This window comes from Macrotis lagotis, chromosome 8 (genome assembly GCF_037893015.1).
Source record: "Macrotis lagotis isolate mMagLag1 chromosome 8, bilby.v1.9.chrom.fasta, whole genome shotgun sequence".
Taxonomy (NCBI): domain Eukaryota; kingdom Metazoa; phylum Chordata; class Mammalia; order Peramelemorphia; family Peramelidae; genus Macrotis; species Macrotis lagotis.
Window position 1 is genome coordinate 80657564 of NC_133665.1, and position 25285 is coordinate 80682848.

Here is a 25285-nt window from a genome sequence, read left to right on the forward strand (position 1 = left end):
CTCCTATTCTGCTACACAGCTTCACCTCTATGCTCCTGTTCTTTTGAGGGTCTTCTATAGAATTTTACTGTGAGTGTCCAAAGGAAACTGTATATCATTTTGAGAAAAAGCCTTTGCAAAAAAAATTTTTAAATTTATGTCATTACTATAACTACTATTATTATTATTTACAGTGATCCAATAAGCAATGACTAGTAAAAGTCAAAAACATGGTGGTCTCTAGAAGGTCCCATATTAGTTCTTTGTACACAAAGGACTTAAAATTTAATATTCACCTACATTTCAGAGGTAGAACACATTCATGTTATATTTGGCATTTTGCCACTGGCACTAGCTCAGGGATGAAAATCTCAGGGTGAGAACTAGGGGATGAAAATCAGGATAGAATCTCTAAAGGGGTTTGTGACTTAGTGAAGGGATAGAACTGTGACTGACAACAATGTCAAGACAAGCATTGGGGGAATCTAAGGGAGCCATTGCTAAGGGCATGGGATTCAAGAGGAGCAGATTTGCCGTTTGTCTAGTCTCTCTTTCTCCCCCATTCCCCCACACTCCTGCCAATTTTCATGGAGGATGAAGGGGCCGAAGAGCCAGTTTCAGGCAGTAGCCAGGAGAGAGAGAGAGAGAGACAGAGACAGAGAGAGAGAGAGACAGAGACAGAGACAGAGAGACAGAGAGACAGAGAGACAGAGAGAGGAATCCTGAACAATAATTGTTATGTTGAGGGAAGAGAGACTACTCATATCAATTGTATATAAGAACCTGTGTAAACCAGGTATGTCCTTCATTATAGATTGCTTAAACAGACTTGAGAGAATGTTTTTAAAACAATTATTTGAAAATTACAACTGTGGTTTTCTTTTTATTTTATCAAAATATTACAAAAGAGAGACAGTCTAATGATAGCTATTGCCATATTGTAGGGTCAAAATTTTCCTATTCATTTTTTAAGTATTTTTTCCTTTTTGAGTCAAGAATGTAAAAATTGACAAAATCAAAAATAGTTTTCCTCTCTTAGTCTTTCTATATCAATACCAAATTCTATTGACATAAATGGTTCTTTATAAAGTTTTGTTTCAGTCAAACAACTCCTGAGAAAGTTCCAATTTATACTCACTTCCTCCATGAAGCCATTGCAGACTAATCCCATGGAACCCAGTAACCCCAAGAATTCAGCATTCATATAGCTTTCTATATGGAGCTGCTTGGCTGTAATTTTTTTATTTATTCATAGATACTGTAATTTTTATTTGTCTTATCTTTCCTATTGGAAAATTGTTTGGGAAACAGCAACAGACTCTCTTTCTTTCATTCTTAATCTCACCACAAGCATTTTTGTTAAGGGTTCAGCATAGAACACATACTGAGTAAATGCTTTCTCCAATATTTTCTCCATCCTCCATCCTAGCACTCTTGGTTTTCTAAGAAAGATTTTCTAAGAACTAAAATGTTCTTTAGCTTCAAAAAAGTTCTATCCTTTTTTATCATACAAGCTGGTTTTATCACATAATGGCAAAGAATTCATCTACCAATTAATTCGTGTATATTCGTGTATTCGTATATTCTTTTACTTAACATAAGAGAATACTTGGGCATTCTAAAGGAAAGGATCATTAAAGAAATAACCTCCAAAACCAAAATGTATTAAACACTTTGTAGCATATATATATATATATATATATATATATATATATATCCAGAAAAATAATCCAGACATTACTTTAGAAGTTTATGAATGAACTACACAGTGAAAATATTCTTCAGAGAATAATTCATAAGTGAGATAAAAATCTATCATGAGATAAATTAAGAGACATGTCCCCCTGTGCCTCTTATGTATTAGTCTTTTAAATTTTAAAAAGTTTTATATACATTATCACATTGAACTTTCCTTATCCTCATTTAAATCATGAAGAAACTTAAATTAGTTACATGACTTATACTTTGTAACATAGTTTGTAAACTTCCAAGACAAGATTCAAATGCATGTTTCTTGGGATTCAAAATTCATCTTTTTTTTCTATTCCATGATGCTCTTCCATTATTAATTTTTAGTACTGCAATTGTATGCCCCTCAGAGACCTAGAGGAAAGATGAAATACTATATAAAACACATCCACACTAGTCCAAGAAAGAGTTTTTAGATTTTAAATCTTGGTTTCCTCTCCTGAATGCTATTGCTCTATTAGTCTTCCCTGTTAAGTAAAAGCTACGGTTAGATTTACTTTTGTTTCCAATTATGAATATATTTGGAATTTTCTTGCAACCCAAATGACTTTATGAAAAATGTTGAGTAGTAAAGTACACTACATTTTGACAAGGAATTTATCCAGAATTCATTTATTCCAGTATTTCTTTCTTCTTCTAGGAAAGACTATTTAATTTATGTTGCCCACAGATATTGAAAACAACTTTATTATTTGCTTTTATTCCTTACCATTCATTTCTTCTTGGATAGTTTTTTTGTGAGGTTTGCATTATTAAATGGCAGCTAGAAAGTTTAAACTTTCCATATTTATTATTTCTATTTTTTCACATTTGGCTTAACATTGGTCCTGACTTAATGTTCTACCACCCAAGATGCCGAGTTCATCATTTATATTCCATTCTCAAAACAGTCTTTCAGGAAAATCAAAAGGCTTTACTGAGGTGAGAGATGGTAATTAAAAGTAAATGTTTTACTGCTTATGGGATTGTTTGAATCACTGTGGCTATTTTAATTATACTAATAAATTTAGTCATGAAATTTAGTCTATAATGACCTAACACCAATATCATAATATAAAGAAATTCAGAGGAACTAATACAAATGTCACTTACACTACACAAGTGAATGAAGTAGAAGACTAGTAAATAGTCACTAATTTTGAAGAAGGGTACTTGAAGTCACCATTTTTTTTCTCAAGTAGCTCTCAGTCAAAAGGAAACTTTTTTTTTAGAAATTGTTCTAGACTAGGACTGATGTGACAGTAGTCATCAAAAAACACTGAATCTCAAACTCAGAAGGAAACTGAAAGTCTGCCCAAACAAGTCATTTTAAAAGAAGAATTGTAAAAGTCTTCACCTGGCTTTTGCCTGAAGACATCCAATGAGAGGAACTTTCAGAACTCCTGAAGCAGTCCATTCTACTTTGGAATAGATTGTTAAGTGTTAGAAAATCTTTCCTTATCTCACACCCAAATTTGCCTCTCTGCAACTCTCATTCATTTCTTCCAATTCTGCCTCCTAAGGTCAAACAAAAAGTCAAACCCACCTTTCAGGTGATGGTCTTTTAAGCACTAGAAATCTATTATTTTCCCCTTTCCTCTTCTCTTCTCCAAACTCTTTCCCATTTCCTCACTCTTAACAACACTGTATTCAGTTGCCTATTCTCCATGTCTTGAATAAAGGGGAGAAAGGGGTAATAAAGCAATAATAGTGAAGAATTGAACTACTGTATCTAGCCATGACTATAAAGGAATTTCCTATGCCACTCTTCTAATCAGGAGGGAATATTTGGTGATACCAAGAAATTTATTCATTTCTCAACCAGGAACATTTTCAGAATCATAATTCTTTCATGGTAGCTTTTTAACTTTTTTAAAAGATTACTATAACTAATATAACTCACAAAGTAATATTTTCACCAGGAGACAACTATACCATTTGTTTTGTTTACTTATGTTCACATGATTATAATAACTATCATTAATATAAAGGGAAATTTTTCATTTTTTAGTATTTTTTTAGTGTTTTGCACTTTGTATTTTTAGTATTTTACATACCAGGAATTAGGATTTCTTCTAGCTACTCACTAAGGTGAACATTATGCATACTTAAGGGGTCAGGTTCCCAACTTTAAACTTCTTTTAATGAATAAAATCAAATATTCCTTGCAACCACTACAAATTGGCAGTGATATGATGGAACTTCAAAGTAATGCTATGCTCCACCTCATAATTTTGTATATGGAGGGTCGATCCCAGAACAAATTCATCCAGACAAGACAAATTCATTATTAAAAAAAAAGAAAGAAATACATGCTAAGACTCCAGTGTTGTAATATAGATTATCTTTCAATAAATTCAATTAAACACACACTTGATAAGAACTTACTATGTACAAAGCACTCTACTGAGCAGAGAGGATACAAAAAGAAAAATTAAATAAATATAAAGACGTTTCCAAGAGGAAGAGAATGGTAACATCTGGGCAGGAGCAGGGAAGGGAATAGGGAAAAAAAGACTTCTTTCTGAACAAGTCCTGAAATATGTTCTGAAGAAAAACTTGAGATTATGTGAGGCAGAGGAGAGGAGCAGTAAATTCCAGATGTGTGAAGTGAAGGGGCAGCAGATAACTATCAAACCACTGCTAAACATTCTCAATTATACTTTTTTTACTTTAGTGAAATAAAACAGCCTTCAGAATAAATTCATTTAAAAAAAAGCAACAAGAAGAAACTTTACACTCTTGAGATTACTAGAAGAATTAATGACCAATGTAAAGATGTGATCAGTTTCTCACATTTATAAGGAAGGGTGTCAGATGAGGAGAAAACAAATCATTGACACCTAAAAATATGGATATTGAAATTAAAAGAAAGATAGAATGTGGTTTAAATCTAAGTGATGTTATTTTCAGACCCTCTAAAAGGATTAAATAACAGAATTCTAAATGGTTTGTTTGTACTTTCCATGCAATGTGTAGATTAACCATGAAATTCTGTTTGGGACACTTTGACATCTGTTTTCAGTGCATTACAATGAAATCTGGGGACTTGATACATACATTTGCTGTAATAAAACTGTCACTAATCAGTGTTTTCCAAAATATTGCCCATAACTATTACTATTCAGTAGTCTCATTTGCATGATCTAATATTGTTGCTACATCATGTTTTTCCCTGACAACATGTTAGTTGGTCCCAGGCACATTGTCTAAAATGGCTGCAAACCACTCAATAATCACAGTATTTCCAAGGTACTTCATAAAAAATAAGCATTCAATTTGTCTCAGAACTAGACAAATAGTTTATCATTCATGATCTATATTTTCTTTATCTCATACATTTGAGGCTATAAGTTAATAATCATGATTAATAAAAGCCTACGTCAACAAATGATCTCATACACTGAGAAGCAAATTGTGTCTCACATTGCCAATATATGCAACAGAAAATTAACTCAATAGGTCTACCAACAAATGTGGATATGGTGTTTGGATACTTACTGTAAAGTCTACTATTAACTTGCATCTATGGTGCCATAAAACTGGACTAATCTATAAAGAGGAGCTTTCCCAGATTTCCCTGGTATCCCAAGTTCACTAAATGCCTTTGGAGGAAATATATTTGTTTTGAATACATTAACCTTAGTCTAAATGGAGCAATGTTCTGGGAAAGACACAAAATATGAGTTATCAATAAATAAAATGTATTATTTGTAACATATGTATAATATGTGTATATGTATGTATATGTGGGTGTGTGTGGGTATATAAATATATATATATATATGTTTGTTGTCCGAAGAGTTGAATTTTTATTTTGATTATTATTTTGATTTATTTTGATTATTGCAAAAATTTTTGCCCTACCATGATATTCATCTTCAGCTTGAAATACAGTTTTCTATACACATGTTTTATATTACATGAATGTTGGACACAAAAAGCAGATTAATTGCAGGCCTTAATGCTATGTTTGTTAGTGCTAAGAAGTCATTCCAAATGTTCCAAAAGGGATTACTGCAGTATAACAAGTCTATTTAATTACTGTAAGACCAGTGATCCTCATATTACTATAAGCAGCTTTTCCCTTATTTGGAGTCTGTAAATAGAACAGAAATTGTTACATGATAACTATAAATCATGTCAAAAAATATTCAGACTTTACCATTGAGAAATATACAGGAATGTGTAGACAGCCACAGAAGCCTTTGCAAGAAATATAGAACTTAACAAGCACATACAAGTATGTGCTCCACTTGGTGTTTATACAAAAAAATTTGCAAGTGTGCATTTAAGTAAACATTTTCACTTGCATTAGAAAGAGCAAAAATCATTCCTTTGAAATTTCAGCAGCAATGGTTTTTGTGCTATTCTTAGAGGTTTCAGGTTATATTTTAAGTTGGTTGCATTAATTGCATTAATTTTGAATCTTAATATGTACTTAAGTATTTAAAAATTAATTGATTCTATAGCTCTATAATATATAATAAAAATATTTCATGTTAGTGAAAAAGGATCCATTCAACCTCAAAAAAAGATAGAGGAATAGATATGTCCACTTCTTCAAATTATGTGCCATGAGCCAAAACAACTTAATAGACTTTGTAGTTCTATTTTCTGCTCATCTCAATGATTCATTAACTAATAAATAAATAATGGGCTAACTTTTATTATTAACTCCTAGAAAGCAGTAGTAGGGCCTGGGATGAAGTAGGTGAAGACCTGGGTTCAAGTCCTGCCTCTGAAATATACTAGATATCTGACCTTGGGCAAGCCACCTATCTTCTCTCTACTCTGGATAACCCCTAACATTAAAGGTTGCAGAGAAGGTGTTAACTAGCACAGATAACATTTTCTTATCAGAGAGTTCCTTATAACAATCCAATCTCTAACAATATCCAATGTCTGTTCCTAGTATCAAACCATAATGGTACATGATCAACTGTTAATGTGTTTACTACATGAAGATGATGCCCTCTTTGAATTGTTTTAGTAGCAGTTTTTGCTAAACCATTGGCATTCTCAGCTCAATTGTAATGAAACATATTGTTTTTTAAGGCTTTTGGGTAAATGACAAAATTGGTAGTCAGGAAGTAACCAGAAAATAAATGGTCTGTGAGGGGCTCTAACCTATCATCTTGGTCTCATTATCTACATGCTGTTTGGTGAGGAAAGGGTTAGACAAAGTCAGAGGGAATCTCATTTCAAATTCCAGCTCTGACACAAATGAGTAAGCTATGTGACTCTGGATAAGTGATTTAACTACTTGGTGCCTCAGTTCTCCCCTCTGCAAAAAATGGAAATAATAATATTTGCACCACCTATTTTGCAGAGATATGGCAAAGAAAATGTTATAAAACTAGGAATTATTTTTATTATAAACCTTAGCTGCCATAATTATCAGAGTACTTAAACCAATCCCCTTTTTTCCCCTATGGTATTTATTCTAGGTGAACTTAAAATGGTTATAGTTTTTCTAGGTTAATTTAAAACTGGTTATAGTTAACTTTTTCTTCTGGTGTTCATATATTTCATTTTCTTAATGTCATAAAAAGGGAAATGAAGACAAAAATTAAGGAGGAAAAGTTAATTGTAGGATAATATACAAATCATTCACATCACTGATTAAATGTTTTGAGACTAAAGATCATTTCAAAAGAAAAGGTACTCATAAAACTACAAGCATCTATAAAATGAATAGTCTACTTATCTTTTAAGAATAATCCAATCCATCCACATCATTACTGTTTTTATCCAACCAAATCTAAAACATAAGCCTAGTCCTCCCAAATATTGCCAGTTAAATTTTTCTTGAACAAAAGTCTTATACTTTTATTAGAGAGTTTGTATGAGTGCTATGAATCATAAATATATGCTTGAGTGACAGCATTCATTCTGCACAAATTAAGGGGCTTTTTTCTATTTAGATCCATTATAATACTCCCCACACCTTCTTTTCAGAGATTTATAGAATGATCAAAGAAAATTATTCTTGGATATAAACCTGAAATAAAAAAATCCCCCCCAATTATACACATTTTTTAAACTGAATATTCCTAGATAGATCGGTGCATTTGAATATCAAGTGGTCAGTTTATAGCCATAGATCACCCCGACACAAGAACACTGACAATGGTGTTGTCACCTGATTTTTCAGGACAGGGAGTATTTAAAGGCTAATAATGCCAATTCTTCTCTCTAATGTCTTGCTTCTGCCTATCACTAAGGTATTTTCACTGCTTCATAGAACAAACAGACTTATGTACTATGCTCTAATTCACTGCCCAATGCTCTTAGCTTTCCTGTTGCAAGTACATACTACCACCACCCTAAATCAGTCTTCAAACAACTGAGAAACAAGACAAATTGCTACATGGGTTTTAACTCAAATGTTATTTCTAAGTCCCATTCCATTCATCAAAGGTCTATGCAACTTGGAAAGTGACTATGATAAAAATCCATACATGTCTTCCCATCATAAAGGAGTACAACAATCCTCAGACCAGACCCCAGTCGCTTTGTATGGTAAATTTGAGTTTACTGCTCTACATGATTCTCATTCCACATCTACTAACATGGCCACAAAGCATAAGCCCACATGACACATTACTTCTAAAGATATCAATGGATGGGGCTGGAATCAGAGACCCTAAATTCAAATCAATCAATTTATCCACTTGACTTGACCTTCACATAGGTGGGACAAAGGGAGAGGGAGTCTAAACCTAATGACCAAAGTGGTGTTTGGAGAGTATCCAGAAATATAATTTATCTACACATTCCCTGTCCCCATTTGAAGAGGTTGAGAATTCAAGAAGTAGTTCTGTTAAATGTTGAAAATTGTTTAGTCTTTAAGATGTCTGTGGGAAGATCAGAGATGGCAAAAAATTGCAATCTATAGTTTATAGATATAATACAGTCAAGTGAAAGAGGCTAAAGTCAAGGAGTCAAAAACATCTATTTCATCATGATTTCTGTCAAGTATTCACATAGGTGTGAACAGTATTGAATCTGGTAAATATAGGGAAAACCATAGACTACAAAATCATATTTGGTAACTTTTAAAAGAAAAATAAAAAATTTCAAAGTTTTAACATTTGCTTTAAAGCACTTCAATATTTTCAGCACAGTACTTCATCATGTATTTCACATGTGAAATAAGCAACAGGAAATCCATTCTTTTGTTTCTTGGATTGTTTTTCTGCTTGAATTTGATGAAATGAATATTTGTATCTAACCTATTCTCAAAATGTCACATCATTTTTATTCATGATCTCTTACTAAATCAAGAAAAATTCATTTAAGTTAAAAAACTGTATTTAAAAATCCTTATGGTAGAGTATTTAAAGTTTCAGCTCATCCTCACTTTCTTCCATTTTGTGTCCAACATTAACATTTTGAAATAAATAGGTCTTCCAAATACTTGCAATAAATAAGTCAATCTTTTTAAGATTTACATTTTAAAACCAAAAATATAAATTAAATGATCAGTTTTAGCGCATGAATATCAACACACGGAATATTTTTCCATGAATCAGTTGGAAATAGTGAAAATCCAAATGGAGAAAGCCAAAAAATGTAAAAAAGTGAAATTTCAGAATCCAAAATTTGAAAATTGTATTTTTAAGCAAGAAAATTTATTGCATGTCATAAAAAATGATCAAAAATAAACTGGAAGCAGAAAGAGAAACCAGTATCCTAAAAGCCAGAAATCCTTTTTTCTCCCACCTCAAGTACCAAGGAGGGCTGCCAATTTGTCCCCATCACTGTCGACAAACAAAAGAAAACCCCTTCTACAGCTAGACCATGTCAAACAGAAGACACAACTACTCCAGAGGGACGCCTTGAATCCACTGGGGTGTAAAGTCAGGGTTGGGGCCTTTTTGTCAGTCATTACCATAAAAGAATAAGAGGAAACAGTGACATTACTAAACAATGGAAAGGTCAAATGGCTTGCAGCCATTTCATGACCCAGACAAGTCAAGGTCAAGGGATTCAGGTAGCAACTTTGCCTGGGCATAAGTTACAGCACAAATGAATTGTTTTAACACATCAGCTTTGGTCAATTAAACCTAACAAGACAAGTTGCAGGGTTCTTGACACTAAGGCCAGAAGCTGAGACAGACCTCATAAAACAAGGCTTTTAACATGGCATAGCAAATTTAAGGTAATCCATCCAGAAACTGCAGATGTCAGAATAATAAAATACAAGTTGACCTAAGCAGAAACATTTTTCACAGTTTTGACTCCTAGATACTGGGGTACACTCTTCACATTGATACACTCATATCATTACCATGATTAATGATAGTACTCTCCTGTACATATAAATTAGGTAATATACTTTATTATCAATAACTCTTTTTTCAAATCTTTTCATGCATAATAATTTTTTTTGTACTGGGTTCTAGGCTTCCTTACTATCACTGTGGTTGATGCTGAAAACATGCATAGCCATATTTTTTCCAAAAGATTATACCTGAAGTGTTTTCAAAAATCTTTAATTTCACTTATCAGAATATTGGTCTGTCACATTACATTGGTTGTTGTTAGCTAAATAACTACTTCTTTAATGATTGATTCTCCAATGTGCATACATTTGAAAAATCACTTAGTTAAGTAATAAAGTCTCCCTTTTCAGTTTTGGAACTGAAAGTAACTTGCCTTTTAAAACTGCATATATTTAGCATTAAAGAATTTTTTTCCCTTAATCTGCAATTCTTATTTTATTTTTCACTTGTTTAAACAAATCCCATTTTCTACTGATTGGTGCTTCATCAGAAACTTGCTACATGCTCTGAACTGCCTTAAACTGGGAATCTGAAAATACACAACCTCCAGGCAACTCTCAGCTAACAAAATGACTTCATCCATCACCCCATATTTTCAATTATATTGTACTTATTCAGAGTTCTTTAATTTGTCTGTGATTCATCAATGCTGTCCTGTTTAAACTATCATCATAAGTGGAGGGGCTATGTAGCTCTAAGTGTGTTTATCATATGTTATATGTACACATACAAATATCCCTGCTTCCTTGTCACCCCATAGTTCTACTGCTTCAGTCAAATTTTGTGATACTTTTGCCTTCAACTCAGTTCCAAGGTTTTCTTCACCTCATCAATTAATGAGGTTGTTTCTTCCAATTTTTCCTGATTAAAAAAAATAACACTCCCTAACCTCCTCCAAATTTTTTTTAAAAAAACCTCAACTCATAAAAGTGTATACTTTTAGCATACTTTTACTTTCAGGCTAATGTTGGCTGATCAGAGAAACATATTTCTCACTTATTCAGTTTTCAATATATTCCTCTATACTTTAATGATTCCTGCTTTATGCCAAACTGTACCAAGTGAAGTCAGTTAAATTAACCATAGCACATAATTAAATTCTGAAATATAAGATATTAAAAAAAATACTACCTTGCCACAGAAAAGAGAAGCTAATTCTTTGGAAATTACTTGTGTTGCTCTGCTTGACACTCTGACATGCTGCTGCAATAACTCAAGTTTCCCATAGCATAAGCACCATTCCTTGAGATTTCTAAAATTATTCCTTTGCCACAGGGGCAGGAGTGGAGATGGGGGAAGAATTGTAAAACTCTGCTTTGACAAATCAAGTCGTCCATTCATTCATTCTGACATTGCATGTACACTGTAAATCATCTGAAGTATCTGAAAATTCTACTTTCATTAACTTCAGATTGCAAAGTGTATGTTTTTAATCCTGCAATATCTTCACTATGAGTTCACAAATCAAAGAGAAACTTTTACCTAGAAGCTTGATTTAGAAGGAACTCATTTTCTTTTGTTTACTTTAATTTTCACAATCCTTATATGTTAAGAATTTTGTTGTAATAAAAGCTTTGTACCCTGTTTCTGCTCTTTGCAAATCCTGGACATGTACTAAATGGTCATTCTTTGACCACTTGGAAAGCTACTGTGATATCAAAAACTAAAGGTTTATCTTAATTTTAAATTATTCCAGAGAATCCAGACAAAGGCTCCAATGGGACCACGTTCTGACCACATTCAGTTCCAGTTAGTCAGTAGAATTCTGGTTTGTCTTCTTACTCCATCTAGAATAAGAACCCAAAATTCCAAAGAAAACGAGTTTGCTAAATTATAGATGTGACTGAAACCAAAAATTTTAACAGTATATCAAACTAACTAGGAGGTAAAATTATTGAGGGTTCAACACTGATTTGTCATATGACATTTTTTCTTCATAGATTCTATAATTGTCTTTAGGAACAAGGGAAATTCTACAAAACAGTATTACACATATACATGCAAAACATGCTTTGTAGGTTTCTTAAATAAAACCTTAAGACATAGAACCTCTAAAGAAGAAAGCCATAAAAGTGCGATTATTAATAATTAATGTCCTTTAAAAGTGTGTTGGTTCCTTAAGTCCTCAAACACAAATAGCAACTGTGCCTATCAGTGAGTTACTTTGCTTATAAACCAATCATCCATTCTCTGAAATGTATACTTAGGTAAAATTAACTATCCTCTCCCAAAGAATGCACATGATTTCTTTCTTTCTCATGTGGAGTCACTTTACTAAACTAAATTCAGGCACAATGCAAAGTATACTCAATAACAACCTAAATGAATATTTTTTCATGGAAATTTATACACAGAATTTATAATATAATGCAGAATAAATAAATGCATAGGCAGAATTTCACAGAAATCTGTGTATACAAATTTTGAGGAGGAGGAGAAATGTCTCCTTTGTGATGCTAATGCATTAGTCATCTTTTCTGTCTTCAGCCTTCAATTCAGTCACTTCAATATGTGAAATGCCTACTATGTGCCAGGCATCTGCATAGATAACTTTTAATATTTCAAAACCATAATAATAGAATGAATCAGCTGTATTCCCTCATTCTCCCTTCGAAAAATAAGTACAAGAATTTAGCTTGCCATATCAATGCACCGATGCCAAACTTGCTCAACTGGCCCTGGCATTTTAACTCTTGAACTGTCTGGTAAATCTCTCGTATGGCTGGGATATCATGGCATGAAAAGAACTAACCTCTGGGCCCTTTGACATTGTTTTCTTCTTATCAGTGAGGAAATTGCTAAATATCTTATCTTTAATTATAAGTTCCCTATGAAGGTCTCATTAAATCTATGAACAGAGAAAGATGCCAACAAGAGTACAGCTTTATCTTATGAAGCAGACGTAAGCCAGAATACAAACAAATGTACACTGTAGTGTAAGCAGTTCAGTTGAGGACAGAACAGTAAATGGAAAACTTAATGATGGTCACCTAAATCACCCTTAAGAACATGTATAGCTTTCCTATCACACAAAATAGGGGAAATTCACGTTTTAATTTCCACATTTCTCTGAAGAAAATTATTCCAGAATTAGCTGGCTGATTCATTTTTCCTAAGCAGTAGAACATGGTTTTTGTTCTTAAATGTCACAAAAAAAGTGAACCTTTAATAAGTAAAGATATGATATGATCATAATCATAATCTTGATAGGTTTATTATGAGGATACCAATGGATGTCCAAATTAGTCCATAAGTCAAGAATTTAAGAAAGGAAGAAAGGAAGAAAAAGGATTTTCTAACAGTTACTCTTTCTCTAACAACATGTGACAAATGGAAAGAGTCATATTACAAAACAGGTTATTTATTACAATTTCCCTAAAAACAATTATTCAAAAGTAGCAATATAAATTGTTACACATTTTAACATTCAAAAAGAATGCCAACCAACATGTAACAACTTAGCCACAACCTTAGCTGCCCCAAATAGCTAAAGGGAACTTTAGTTTTAAAACACATTTAACACTGATGAAGTTTCTGTGCTTGAAAACACCTTTAATAAGAGGGCAAAGTACGATCCAGTTAGCATAAGTGAATATAAACTCTGTGTTTTGTTGCATCCATGCAACCTGCAAATAAAACATTTGCTATCTCCAGAGATCTGTAAACTTCCTAGCAAGTTCAGTGAACTAGATTACTTTTTTTTTGCAGAACTCTTCCCTCCTTAATGAAAACCCAGTGCCTTGTCTGCCCCCTTTCTCCACCCTTACTACCTCCCCCCCTCCCCTAGGCAGGACACAGTCTGGCGATTCAGTAGCTCACATAGGCCAGACTTCCTTCTGTGCAGCCCTTTGGGTAAAACTGCTAATCCTTCTTATTAATTAACGAGATAATAGTGGTTAACCGGAAAGCAATATTAAAGCTAACTATCTAGGAAACTTCAACAAAAATGACAGTCTTTTTTGTTGGTATTCTTGGTAACAAAACTATATAGCTGGCATCTTAGAAGCACTCTGATGTAGAATTTAAAAATTCGGGAATGATTGAATTCTAACAGAATTAGGAAATATGTCTCTTCTTTGAAAATCTGTACTGCAAAATACCTCTCCCAAATTTCTGATATTAGAGTGAAACATAAGGAGCTTTCACAAGAGTACTATAAAAATGGAAAGTGTAGAAACTAAGAGAAATATGACTAATATAAGAAATATGCTATGCTGGGAGAGAAAACAAAAAAAGCTTAGTAATAATTAATGCATTTCCCATCACTGTAAGTCTATTAGTCCTCCACAGTATTTCTTAAGGTAGGATACTTTTCCTACAGTACAACTTCAATATTATAGTGAGGTTTGTATAGTGAGATTTGCCTTTTATAAAAATTTCTAAGATAGCAACAAAGACAGCAGAGAGAACAAGAATTCACTAACTGAAAAACATTGGCTTTCTTTAATGTTAGTAAAATGAAGAGACAAGATTAGAACAGTTGTTTCAATCTAATGCAGTCTAAAAAAATCTAGAAAAGGAAGGGATTTATTTTATCTAAGGTTTGCTGCAGCAAACAAGTACAGCAGCTTTCATTCTGATTGTCAAAAACTTTCCAATGTGCCCACTGCAATGCGGATGCCAACCAACGAATCAAAGGCATTCAGCAACTAGACAAAGAGGGTCTGATGCCAACCTCGGTGCCACTGGCAACCATTATTGGCATCAAGCACATTGTCTGCCTTTTTTTTCCCTCTCCTGGCACTTGACAAACAAAATGGCGGTTCTTTTAGCAACGAAACACAGTAAAAGCGCAGCACTCACAATCAAATACCATAAATGATTTTATGGACTTGTATGCAGTTCTTCCCAAATGATACATGCTTTCAAGTATATAGGGAGAAGAGAATGCAATTTTATCAATAGATGTATTGAACCAAGACCTTTTCCTAATCTAATTTTTTTAAAAAAGAAAAAGTGAAGAAATTATGGTGCTTTTATTTTTTAAGCTGAATAACAAAGAGTTTGTGCTCCCCACCCCCCAAAAAAAAACCTGTCCAGCGATCATTTGGTGATCAAATCTTTAAAAACTTAGATTTTGTGAATAATTTTTTTTTAATTTCATAATTTCTTCCCTAAACCCCCCACATTAGCAATAGCCACAGCTTGCTGGTCATGTCAAATCCCCTTCTAACTTTTTCTCTGTTCTGGAAAGGATGCTGCTGGTGCTACTATAAAAAAAGGAGAAGCAAGGGTTGAACCAAAAAAAAAAAAAGAAAAGAGGGAAAAGGAAAGCCATATGAAGTTGGTCAATGATGAAACTTTATTAGAAGCTAGTCCTTATTTCTTCCTCCTGAAAAGATGCAGTACGTGATCTTGTATAAATAATCAAGAGGACTATTGACATTTTCAGATCTGGAAATTGTCAATATATTGTAACATTACTCCGCATTGCAGTGCGGATGCCAACTAACAAATCACAAGCATCCTAAGCTAAACAAAGAGGGTCTGATGCCAATCCTGGTGCCACTGGCAACCATCATTGGCACTCTAGCTATTCTTCCTCATGTTTTTTTTCTCCTAGTCATTTAGAGAAGGGGAAAAAGTAATTTTCTCCCTTCATTCAATTTCAAACATTACATTTTTCTTTTCTGATTTTTCTTTCAGGTTATTCTTTATATTTCTATACCTGATTTATAAAACATAGTTAAGTGGGTTTTCATGTACTTACAGGAGAAATAAAAAGTCATTATGTGAGAGATGCAGCGCTTTGATTGACTACAGGCTTATCTTTTAAAACCTGGCTTCTTTAATCAATTGCACTGCAAAATGACATAATTAACCTACTCTTGACAAAGAAAAAGATACAAATTTTGAAAAAAGGAAAAAGACAAAAGCATCATAATGTGACTTTTTCAAATAAAGAACCAACAGATGTTACAGAAGATGCACTGGAAGGTAGGAAAAGACATAAATTAGAATCACTGGGTAAAATAATGGGAAAAACATTACCTGATGGTGAGGTTTTTTAAAAAAAATCAAAAGAAAAAAATCAATATTTTCCCCAGAGATATTTTTCTTAGAGGTTGCTTAAAACTTAATATGCCCACTGATGGTATAATGTAGAAAGCATTTATGTATTTATCCTATCCACCTTATCTTCCCAATTCCAAAGGGATAAATTCTTATTTCCAGTTCATCAAAAGTAAGAGACCAGCCTGCCCTGCTAACACACACACACACACACACACACACACACACACACACACACACACACACACACACACACACACAGATCTACACTTCAAGAAATAGCCTTCAAGCAATTGAAAATGTGAGTAGTACTTAGATGTATGCGAACCTTCTCTCTACACTAAAAAGTCGCTTGACCTGGTTTTTAAAACTTTACTTGCAATACTGACTTCCAGGAAGGTATGTCGAAATGTATTTTTTAGTTAGTCCACTAATATATAACCCATTATTTAGTATAAGTTAATGGAAATCTAAGTCATATTTTAATACTTTAATTTGTGAACCCGAAGTGTGCAAATGGTTCCATTTTTGTTCCATGTTTTTACCAAAAACATCTTTAGTCATATTTAAGTCACTGTAAAACAACAAAACACTATAGATGATGGTCAGTGGGGGAGGGAGAAGAAAGGGGAAAAAGAAAGATTTGATGTTACAATTTTTATATATTTAAACAAGATGCAATTGATTCCATCTCCTTTATTATTGCTTCAGATAAGATTAGAAATTAAATATGACTTTTTTCATTGCAATTTTTTAAAATAACTCAAGCAAAACTTGTGAGGGAATAAAAATAACAGACAACTTATTATGTACCTAGAAGGTCCAATGAATAATGTTGATATTTTACTTACTTTAGATATAAAAAATTCTTAATAATTTATTATTCAAATCTCATAATTGTATAAGGAACATCAGATAGCAGTATGTCATCTGACTATCTGCAGGCCATTTTTGACTACCATCAGGCCAAGTTATGAAATGGTCCACCATCTGTGGCAAATACAACTTTAGTCCACTTTGGGCATGCTGTTAAAAAGGAAATGCTACTTTAACATGGATTCATTCCTGATATGATGACTTCTGGGTCCTGATACATGCAATAGGAGCAGAAGAAACACTCTTGCCTTCTTAAAGATAGTACAATCTGAGAAAAATTAGAAACCATAAATAAAGAACACGTATTTTGCAAACTCAAAAAAATACCAGGTGATACACACCTGTTTGTAAATTGTTCAGGAACATGTATCTCACTATTAGTGCCTACTAATTTTACAGAATAGATGTATTGTATATGTTTGTCTCCTTTTTTCAAGATTTTTTTTACACCAGTCTCTGAATGTGCTTTCCGTTTGTTTGTTTTTTTCTTTAACTGTACTAGACGGCCAGCCCCATATCCTTCAAAAAGTCTAAATAAATTTACTTTAGGAACTTTGAACATATCTTTAAAAAGTACAAATTCCTACAGTACTAAGGGAAGTTATTATATCACAACTTATTAAAAAAAAAAAAACAGAGTGGTAATCCATTTAACCAACACTGAGTGGTTGGTTACACAAAAAGAAGATGTTGGTAGAAACATTTCGTCTAACAAAGCTATTGGTCTATATAGTAGCTGTCTTTTGTTACTAGAGCTCTTCAGCATTTTGTAAGGATGAGCATTTAATTTTGTTTCTCAGAGCTAATCAGCATGTTTAAGAGAACATATTTTATTTACTTTATTCTAGTAGGGGGAGGGTGTAAATATTTTTTAACCTGTATAGATATAACTGTACCCGCATAAATATACATATACTAGGACTAAAATATTTCTATTACAAAAATATGTGAAAGAAAAAAAATCAAAAGATAGGGGCAATATTATTAAACTTTGTTGTGATTCTGAATAAATTTACTACTTTAAAGACACTCAAAAATATACTTCTTTCGTAGGGTTCAACTAGTCATATCAACCTATATGTGTCACAGCTATACTCTACACTCTAACTTGTACCATAAATCAGTAGCAGTCCATATACATACATATATGTGTGTGTGTATATAGGTATGTATATGCTTATGTGTGTGTGTTCACATATACAAACACACATTCAGCGTTAGAGTTGGAAGAGACCTTAGAGATTTTTGAGTCCAACCCAAAGTGTTGTCTGTGTATATGGGGAAAGAAAGGGAAAATGGCACTAGAGAAGAATGTATGAAAGTTGTGCTTCCATTATATTGTCCTATCAGTGTTTGACATACTAATATAAGAAACAACAGTCGGCTCCTACCTTGCTCCTGCACGTAGTATGCCAAAAACAAATCAAGCTCTTTAACAGATACTGTTATATGATGTGGCTGGACGCAAAGTGCTGGATTTGTGCAATGTGGGGATTTCATGAGCCGTTCTCCATCCGTACTTTCCAAAGGGATGCCTTTGAACAGGATCACCATGACTAGATCCAGACGCCAGACTTTGTCAGCCTGTCGCAGACAGTCGATTCTCCTAATCTTACCCTTCTGGTCGGGATTGGATAATACACAGCATGGGTGCTTCTTCCCAGTCACGGTGAGCACGAAATCCTCCCGGTACTCTTGGCGGATGTCTTTGCGCAGCTTGGCGAGGAGCCTAGATGCCCACTTCTGTTTGATTTCAGGCTTTTCACTAAGAAGCTCATCTTTGACTGCTCTTTCCTCATCCTTTGACATTCGCTTCTCATGTTTTTTAAAGTACTTGCGTTTTCGAGCTTGCAGGTTGAACCACGTATAGGCGATTGCACGGACATGTGGAAGAAGTGCCTCGATGAATGGGTGAAATTCATCCTGTGGAAGAAGGGAGGGGGATAGGAGAGAAGAAGAGTAAAGTCAATTTGATCTTTAAAGCTCAGGAAAAATGTGCAAATGTCCAACCAGTTAAATACACAAAGCAATAGAAAGGTAGGTTTAGGTGTGAAGAGCTGGATCATTTCTTTTTATTACTTAAAATTATTGAAAAAAAGACAGGAGATAAAGCAAAGGAAGTACTGTGACAGTTACCTCTACCTTACCCCTAACCCACAGTTTACAGTTAAATAATTTTTTAAACAAATGAAGGTTTTATTTTGTACCCCCTGCTTTTATCCCCACCCCCCACCCATGCCATAAAGACTATTTTCTTCAAAAAAAGCTTGACCAAAGTGCTTGATCCTATTTAATATTTAAATGTTTGATTGATCAACTAATGCTAGACAGTACCATTGTACAAAGGACACACTAAGATTTTAGAAAAGCTGAGGAGAGCTGTTCAGAAGACAGGAGCGATGATGCCACAGTTCATTTCTCTTCTCTGTGGCACAGAAACACAAAGCATATACATGCTCAGTGTAATGCCACACAGTTCCCGCTTTTGGAGCATGCTCTCAGCAAGAGACTGCTGGTGGCACAGAGAGCATGCGCCATCAAACTTGATCCATTTTCTTATCAAACGTCCAACATTCCAACACTGAAACAATCCCATTCCAGTAGTGGTAACTACAGAAACCAGTAATACAGTAAGAGAAAGTAGGTAAAAGATAAAGTATGGATTAGAGAAGCCCCAAACCAAAGGTTTCCATATTTTAGGCACTGCATGTTCTCCCTCTTCTCACATCCTCCCCCACCTCCTCTACCAACTTTGGGAAATAAGTTTATAAAGTTGAAAACTAAAATTACATTAATGATCTTTCCAGCAGCTTCCTCTATAGGATATGAAGTCCCACAGAGTCAGTTAATTTGTTAACTGATCACACGAGTGTGGCAATTATTCTAAACCCCTTAAAAATCAATCTGAGGTGAACAATGAAAAATGGCAACTTGGCACAAACTTAGCATTCTTCATGTTTCTGTACACCGTGACTGAGTGACATTAGGAGTGCACCAATGGTCAAATAGTGTGCTTTTGTAGAATCTATGCAATTCCGTTACCATATTTAAATATTTGCATGTGTGCATGCACATGTAGATACAGTATAGCTGCCTATCGCTTACAATTCATTGGATTGCTTGTAGGTTTCTATATTGTTGCTGCCTTCATGGGAGACTGGGGGGGGGGGTGAGGAGGGAATAGTTGCAGGAATAGAAAACTATTTAATTTTTCATTACTTCCTGCATTGGCTTGATTTTTGTATGCCTCTTTTGGAATCTATAAACCCCCCACACACACACACTGTAAACATAGATGTAAAAATTCAAAAATTTACAACAAATGGGATCATAGATTGCATCTCGAGCTGGTGGCAGAGTATCAGCCAGGACTGTTTTACTTTTAAGGCATTCTCAACAGTTCTTGGTCAAATTCAGTGTACTGTCAACTCAAACCACAAACTGACTTTCTCTAAGTGACTGTATCCCAAGTTGCAGTTTATGGATTTAATGTTGGTTCCCTGACAAATGTGGAATGAATTATGTTTAATCAGCAGACTGATTAATTCCATTAGGTAAAAATGCTGTAAGTACAGCCAATGACTTTCTGACAAAGAAAGTGTCCTAAAAATTCCATATTAACTCATCAACCAACCTTTAAATAAGATTTATTAATAGTATCTATTACTAAAGAATGATTAAATGCTAGATTAGCCCATTAAGAGGCCAAAAAAACTTGAGGCTTTTTTTGGTATGAACTTCTCAAACATCTCACACATACACACACACATAGTGTCATTAATGTAACCATCAAATATTTTATGTATTGACTTAAACCGCTTCTATAAGAGAAGAAAAACGGAATCAAAATTTTATAATACAGGATGCAGATGATTACATTACAGCATGAAGCATCATGAAGTACCACAGAGGAAATCATTAAACTGATCAGGAGTTTCCAGCAGAGATTTGAACAATTCAGTTACTATGCAAGCACATAAAACTAGGACATGGAAAGAGTTAACCACAATCTGTTCTTTGTGTGGGAAGGCAGCCCTGCTCTGAGCAACCACAGCCCATGATAAGACCTCCCTATCTCCATATACTTTCTGATGCCATGCTTTTAGCTTTCACTGTAACTATAGAAAGTTTTCTTATTCCCCTAAGAAAAATATGCTAAGTGAAAGCCTCTAAAGGAAACTTGGACTTGTATATACCTTTACAGCTTACTCCCTACAAATCTCACCTTGGCATATGATTTATTGATATGATTAACAAATCATTTTTTATTTTTTTGAACTTGGGAAATTACAAAGTTTAGGGGGAAAACTTCCTCTTCCACATAACACTCTTGCCACACTTAAAAGTACGCAATGTTATTTTAACAGGTATTAAGCACTGCAGAAATACTTAAATACTTATGATCTTAAGTGGTATGTTCAGCGATATTTTACTTTCTTATACAGAGATAACAGTTTTGACTAAAGTTACTTTAGTATAAATATTGAAGTATGAATATTGTTCATTTTTTCATGAATGTGAAAAATTAATAAACTGCTTTAAATATAGAGGACCCAAAGTTTAGATTTATCTGATGTTACTTTACTGATAAACATAAAACAGAAAGTTTTTTAAATAATTTTGAAAACGTTTAAAATGACACTGGCAAAAAAAAAAAGGCTGTAAAGCTTACACTGGAAAAAAATCAAGCACAGAGGTAGAAAACTTTCTCAAGGCAGTATTATTAAGTATCTTTTAGAGCTTCATTGTCTATCTGGATTCCTTTCAAATAAACCATTGCCTGACAAGAGGCATAAATGATTCTAAATGGAGACTTGCTATTAGTTATATACCTTTCTCCACTAACATGACTAAAATGCCATTTACTCCATTTGATTGGTTTGTAACATTGTCAGAGGCAATATATTTTTTAATGATTTTATGTGACATGAATGTGGCTCATAAGGAGCTGTCTTCACACATATACAAGTGATTTATTAAAAGTACAGACTTTCACATATCCCATTAGATGGACCAGGTATAAAAAACGCGTTCTCATTTTAAGTAAAAAATAGAATTTACTTTGAAATAAGCAAAAAATTTTGAAAAATTGAGTATCTGAACTTTTAACTCTTACAATCCATGTCAGTAGGTCACCTTTTCTCACTTAAGATTAAAAAAAAAAACCTTTGATCTCGCCCATTTCCATTTTTCCAACCCCCAAATACATTATCAAATTAAAAGATTGATTAATGAAGCAGGCCATACATTATAAACTCAAAATGCAATGTTCTTCATTTTCCTAAATCAGTTTTCTTGCCTTTGAGAAAACATTAGTTTCTCAAAAGAAGGGGAAAAAATGGACAATTAGGGGGGCAGTTCTGAAGGATCGGCTATGTTTTTAAAAAAAGTACAAAAATGTACGTAAAGAAACCTGAAAGCACGTGAGGAAAAGTAATAATTGAATCCTATTATTCCTACAAAAGAGTGCATTAATAATTTATATTATTTATGATAAGAACCAGCAAACATTAAATCATTTGTGACCATACTGTATTTTTCTTTACAGGTCTGCTTTATATTCTCGGCATGTATGAAGTACCAATAAAGCAGCATACCAAACTACTGAATATCAGTTTTTAACAATGGTTCCTTTAGAAGTAAGATGGGTTCTAAAAAACAGGTACCCTACAAACTATTGAATAAGCTGCCACTTTTTTTTAAAGTTCATACCAATCAAGTGATCTACCCTACTTTGTGTTCATAAATCTTAAAAAAAAGTTTTGATATAAACATTCAATACTACTAGCAACATAAATCAGACAATGATATAAAACCAAAACAGTTACTTAATCTAACTTTGTTAACAGTTTTAATGCTCGCCATAACCTAACATTTGAGACTTCTAATAAACATGAACTCCAAAAATAGTTTCTCATCACATAAGCCTTAAATCCTAAAAATAGATTTATTAAAGCAATATGGAAGGTATTATGCTAAAAAGTAAAAAGCCATCAAAAATGTATACTACAGAGTATCTATCTGCAATACTTGCGTAACCATTGCATGAGTATATAAATATATATTTATATGCCCGAATATCTTTTATGCCAATAAATTCCTATACAATTTTTCCTCTGTATAAATTGAGGTTAAGTTTAAATTAAAAATTCTTTAGATAAATCTTTGCAGGAAATCTTGAAATCTAACTCTTGGTAACAGTTTTTGAAAAGCAGCTGTTATGAATATGAGTAATATACAGAATATGGACAATTATCCAATACTTTGCAGGTGAAGATGAATGATGCAGCACTTCTTAAGCATTCATAGGATGCAAATACAAACTGCATTTCATTTTGTATTACTTGCAGCATATCAGATAACCAGCCATGTGTTTAGGTATTAAGGAATGTTTACTCCCAAAAAAAAAAGTATTTATTTTTTTAAAATAACAATATTAATAATGGATTATAGCAAAGGTAATTCACCCACCTAAGGTGTATCTCTTTGAGCTTCATGGTGATACTTAAGAGAACCTATGTATAATTTTCAAAATACAAATACTCAGCAACTCTCTTTTCCACAGTTTTGCTAAAATAAAGACACGTTTACTTACTGAAAATATCCATATCTAAGTCAATCATACTCAGATGCCAAACAAAATATAAACAATAAAAAATGTGTCAGCCAAAAAGCTACAGGACTGTATCCAATCACTGAATAAGCCTTATCATTGTTTTCATCTTCATTCACAATTTATGAATGCCTCAATCCTTTTGAATCACAATGGCTTCTAATTGTCAAACAATTGAAATCTTAATCATTTGTCCATTATACAAACGCATCATAATAATATTAGATTTTTTAATTTAACACACCCAAAGATTTACTAACTTCTTTAGCTATTTGGTTTGTATGCCAATGTGAAAGCAAGTGGTTAACAGTTAACAGTTTATGAAATGTTCTCCTAAAAGGACCACCATTAAAACTCCTGCAAACTGTCCCATAGCTTTAGAGTTTTAATGTACTGCTTAAAATGAGATCTATGACTATGGGATTAGTATTTACTTCTTAATGAAGTAATGACAAATGCCCTGCAGGTATTTAAAAGCAACTTCAGTGGGGTCACTTTTCATATGACCATGGTTTAAAAATTCTAGAGTTGGAAAAACATATAGAATGTGTATTTTATGTTGTGATATTGTCAGAAAGATGTTAAACGCAAATTGAAAGATAATTGTATATGGTGTGTATATATATATACATATATATATATTTAAACAAAAACTAGCTTACTCATATTTTTCTAAATTACTTTATGCATACATGATACACCCGCAAAATTTATAAAATGAAAAAGCTTATAGAAATAAATGTTACCGATTATAGTTCAAAACAACCATCAATGCCAACTGCACGGATTCAAATGAAAGATGTCTTTATGACTAAGGTACTCGAAATATACGAGTTTATGGATAAAGGTTTTCCGATTCCAAAACAGGCAAGAAAAAGTCAGCTTCCCTTGCATTATCGGTAGCTTATTAAATAAGAATCTTATATTACATTAGCCAATGTAAGTTTAAGGAACACAGAATAACCATATCCCCTAAACTCCCTGTATTATTAAAGTCCAAAATTTGGAGTATATAGTCTAAAGGAGAGTAAATTAATTCTAATCGCTGCATTTCGAGCCCTGTTCTTTCTTGTGTAATTAAAACTTTTTCACTTCAGTTATCCCCATTCCCCCTACCACCTTCTCCATTTGACGTTTTAGACCATAATTCAACAGCTTTTGTGCAGAAGTGGCCTTTCCTTCAGTTTCAAGGAGCAAGTGCACATTTTTCTTACTTTGAGGTTAGGAATTCCTCCCTTAAAGAATCTCCATTCTTTTACAATCCGGTTTCCCTACCAGGATTAACCTCCAGGATGCGTTTGGACCCTGGAAAAACTGGTCTCCCCCTTCCCCACCCAAAACAAAAATGACTTTTTTCAACTTTTCACCTATTTGTTTGTTCATTCAATTAAACTCCGCTAGTTGTTCGCAATACAAAACAAAACAAAATCGTTCGTATATCTATACCTGAGTGAGACAGATGGGCGAATACATCATGACTTCGCCTTAAAACGCACTTTCCGGAGATCCCCCAAGAAAAGCCTCCAGAAGCAATAACTTCATCTATTCATTTTACAGTCATCTGAGACTCAAGAGGAGATCAATCAGGATGGGGCTCTGCCCTGGAGCACCACAACTTAACAACAAACCCAGTCCTCCTTAAATAGCCAAAGATTCAAGTTCACTTCGTGAGCTAGATTTCCCGGGGTGAAATCCAATCTACACTTTTAACCCTCTGGCTGTCGCTGCGCAGTAGCCGTGTTGGTGGTTGCTGTAGCTGCCTCTGCCGCCGCCGCCGTCGCCGCCA

The 25285-nt window shown here is 33.6% G+C and overlaps 1 protein-coding gene across 7 annotated transcripts in view; it reads right to left on the reverse strand.

Annotated features, from left to right (window-relative positions):
* The window catches only part of NFIB (nuclear factor I B), a 270748-nt gene that overhangs the window by 244891 nt on the left and 572 nt on the right, over positions 1 to 25285 (reverse strand). For 5 of the 7 annotated variants that reach the window (XM_074197522.1, XM_074197520.1, XM_074197519.1 and 2 more), the window contains exons 1-2: positions 24946 to 25285; positions 18278 to 18809 (exon numbers count right to left, since the gene is read on the reverse strand). The exon at positions 24946 to 25285 is cut by the window's right edge. In XM_074197522.1, coding sequence (XP_074053623.1) covers positions 18278 to 18809; positions 24946 to 24975 — 562 coding nt within the window. In that variant the 5' untranslated portion in view covers positions 24976 to 25285. Of the gene's footprint in view, positions 1 to 25; positions 18810 to 19220; positions 22021 to 24945 lie in introns of those variants that run through there. The other 2 variants (XR_012470854.1, XM_074197521.1) reach the window with 2 other exon arrangements.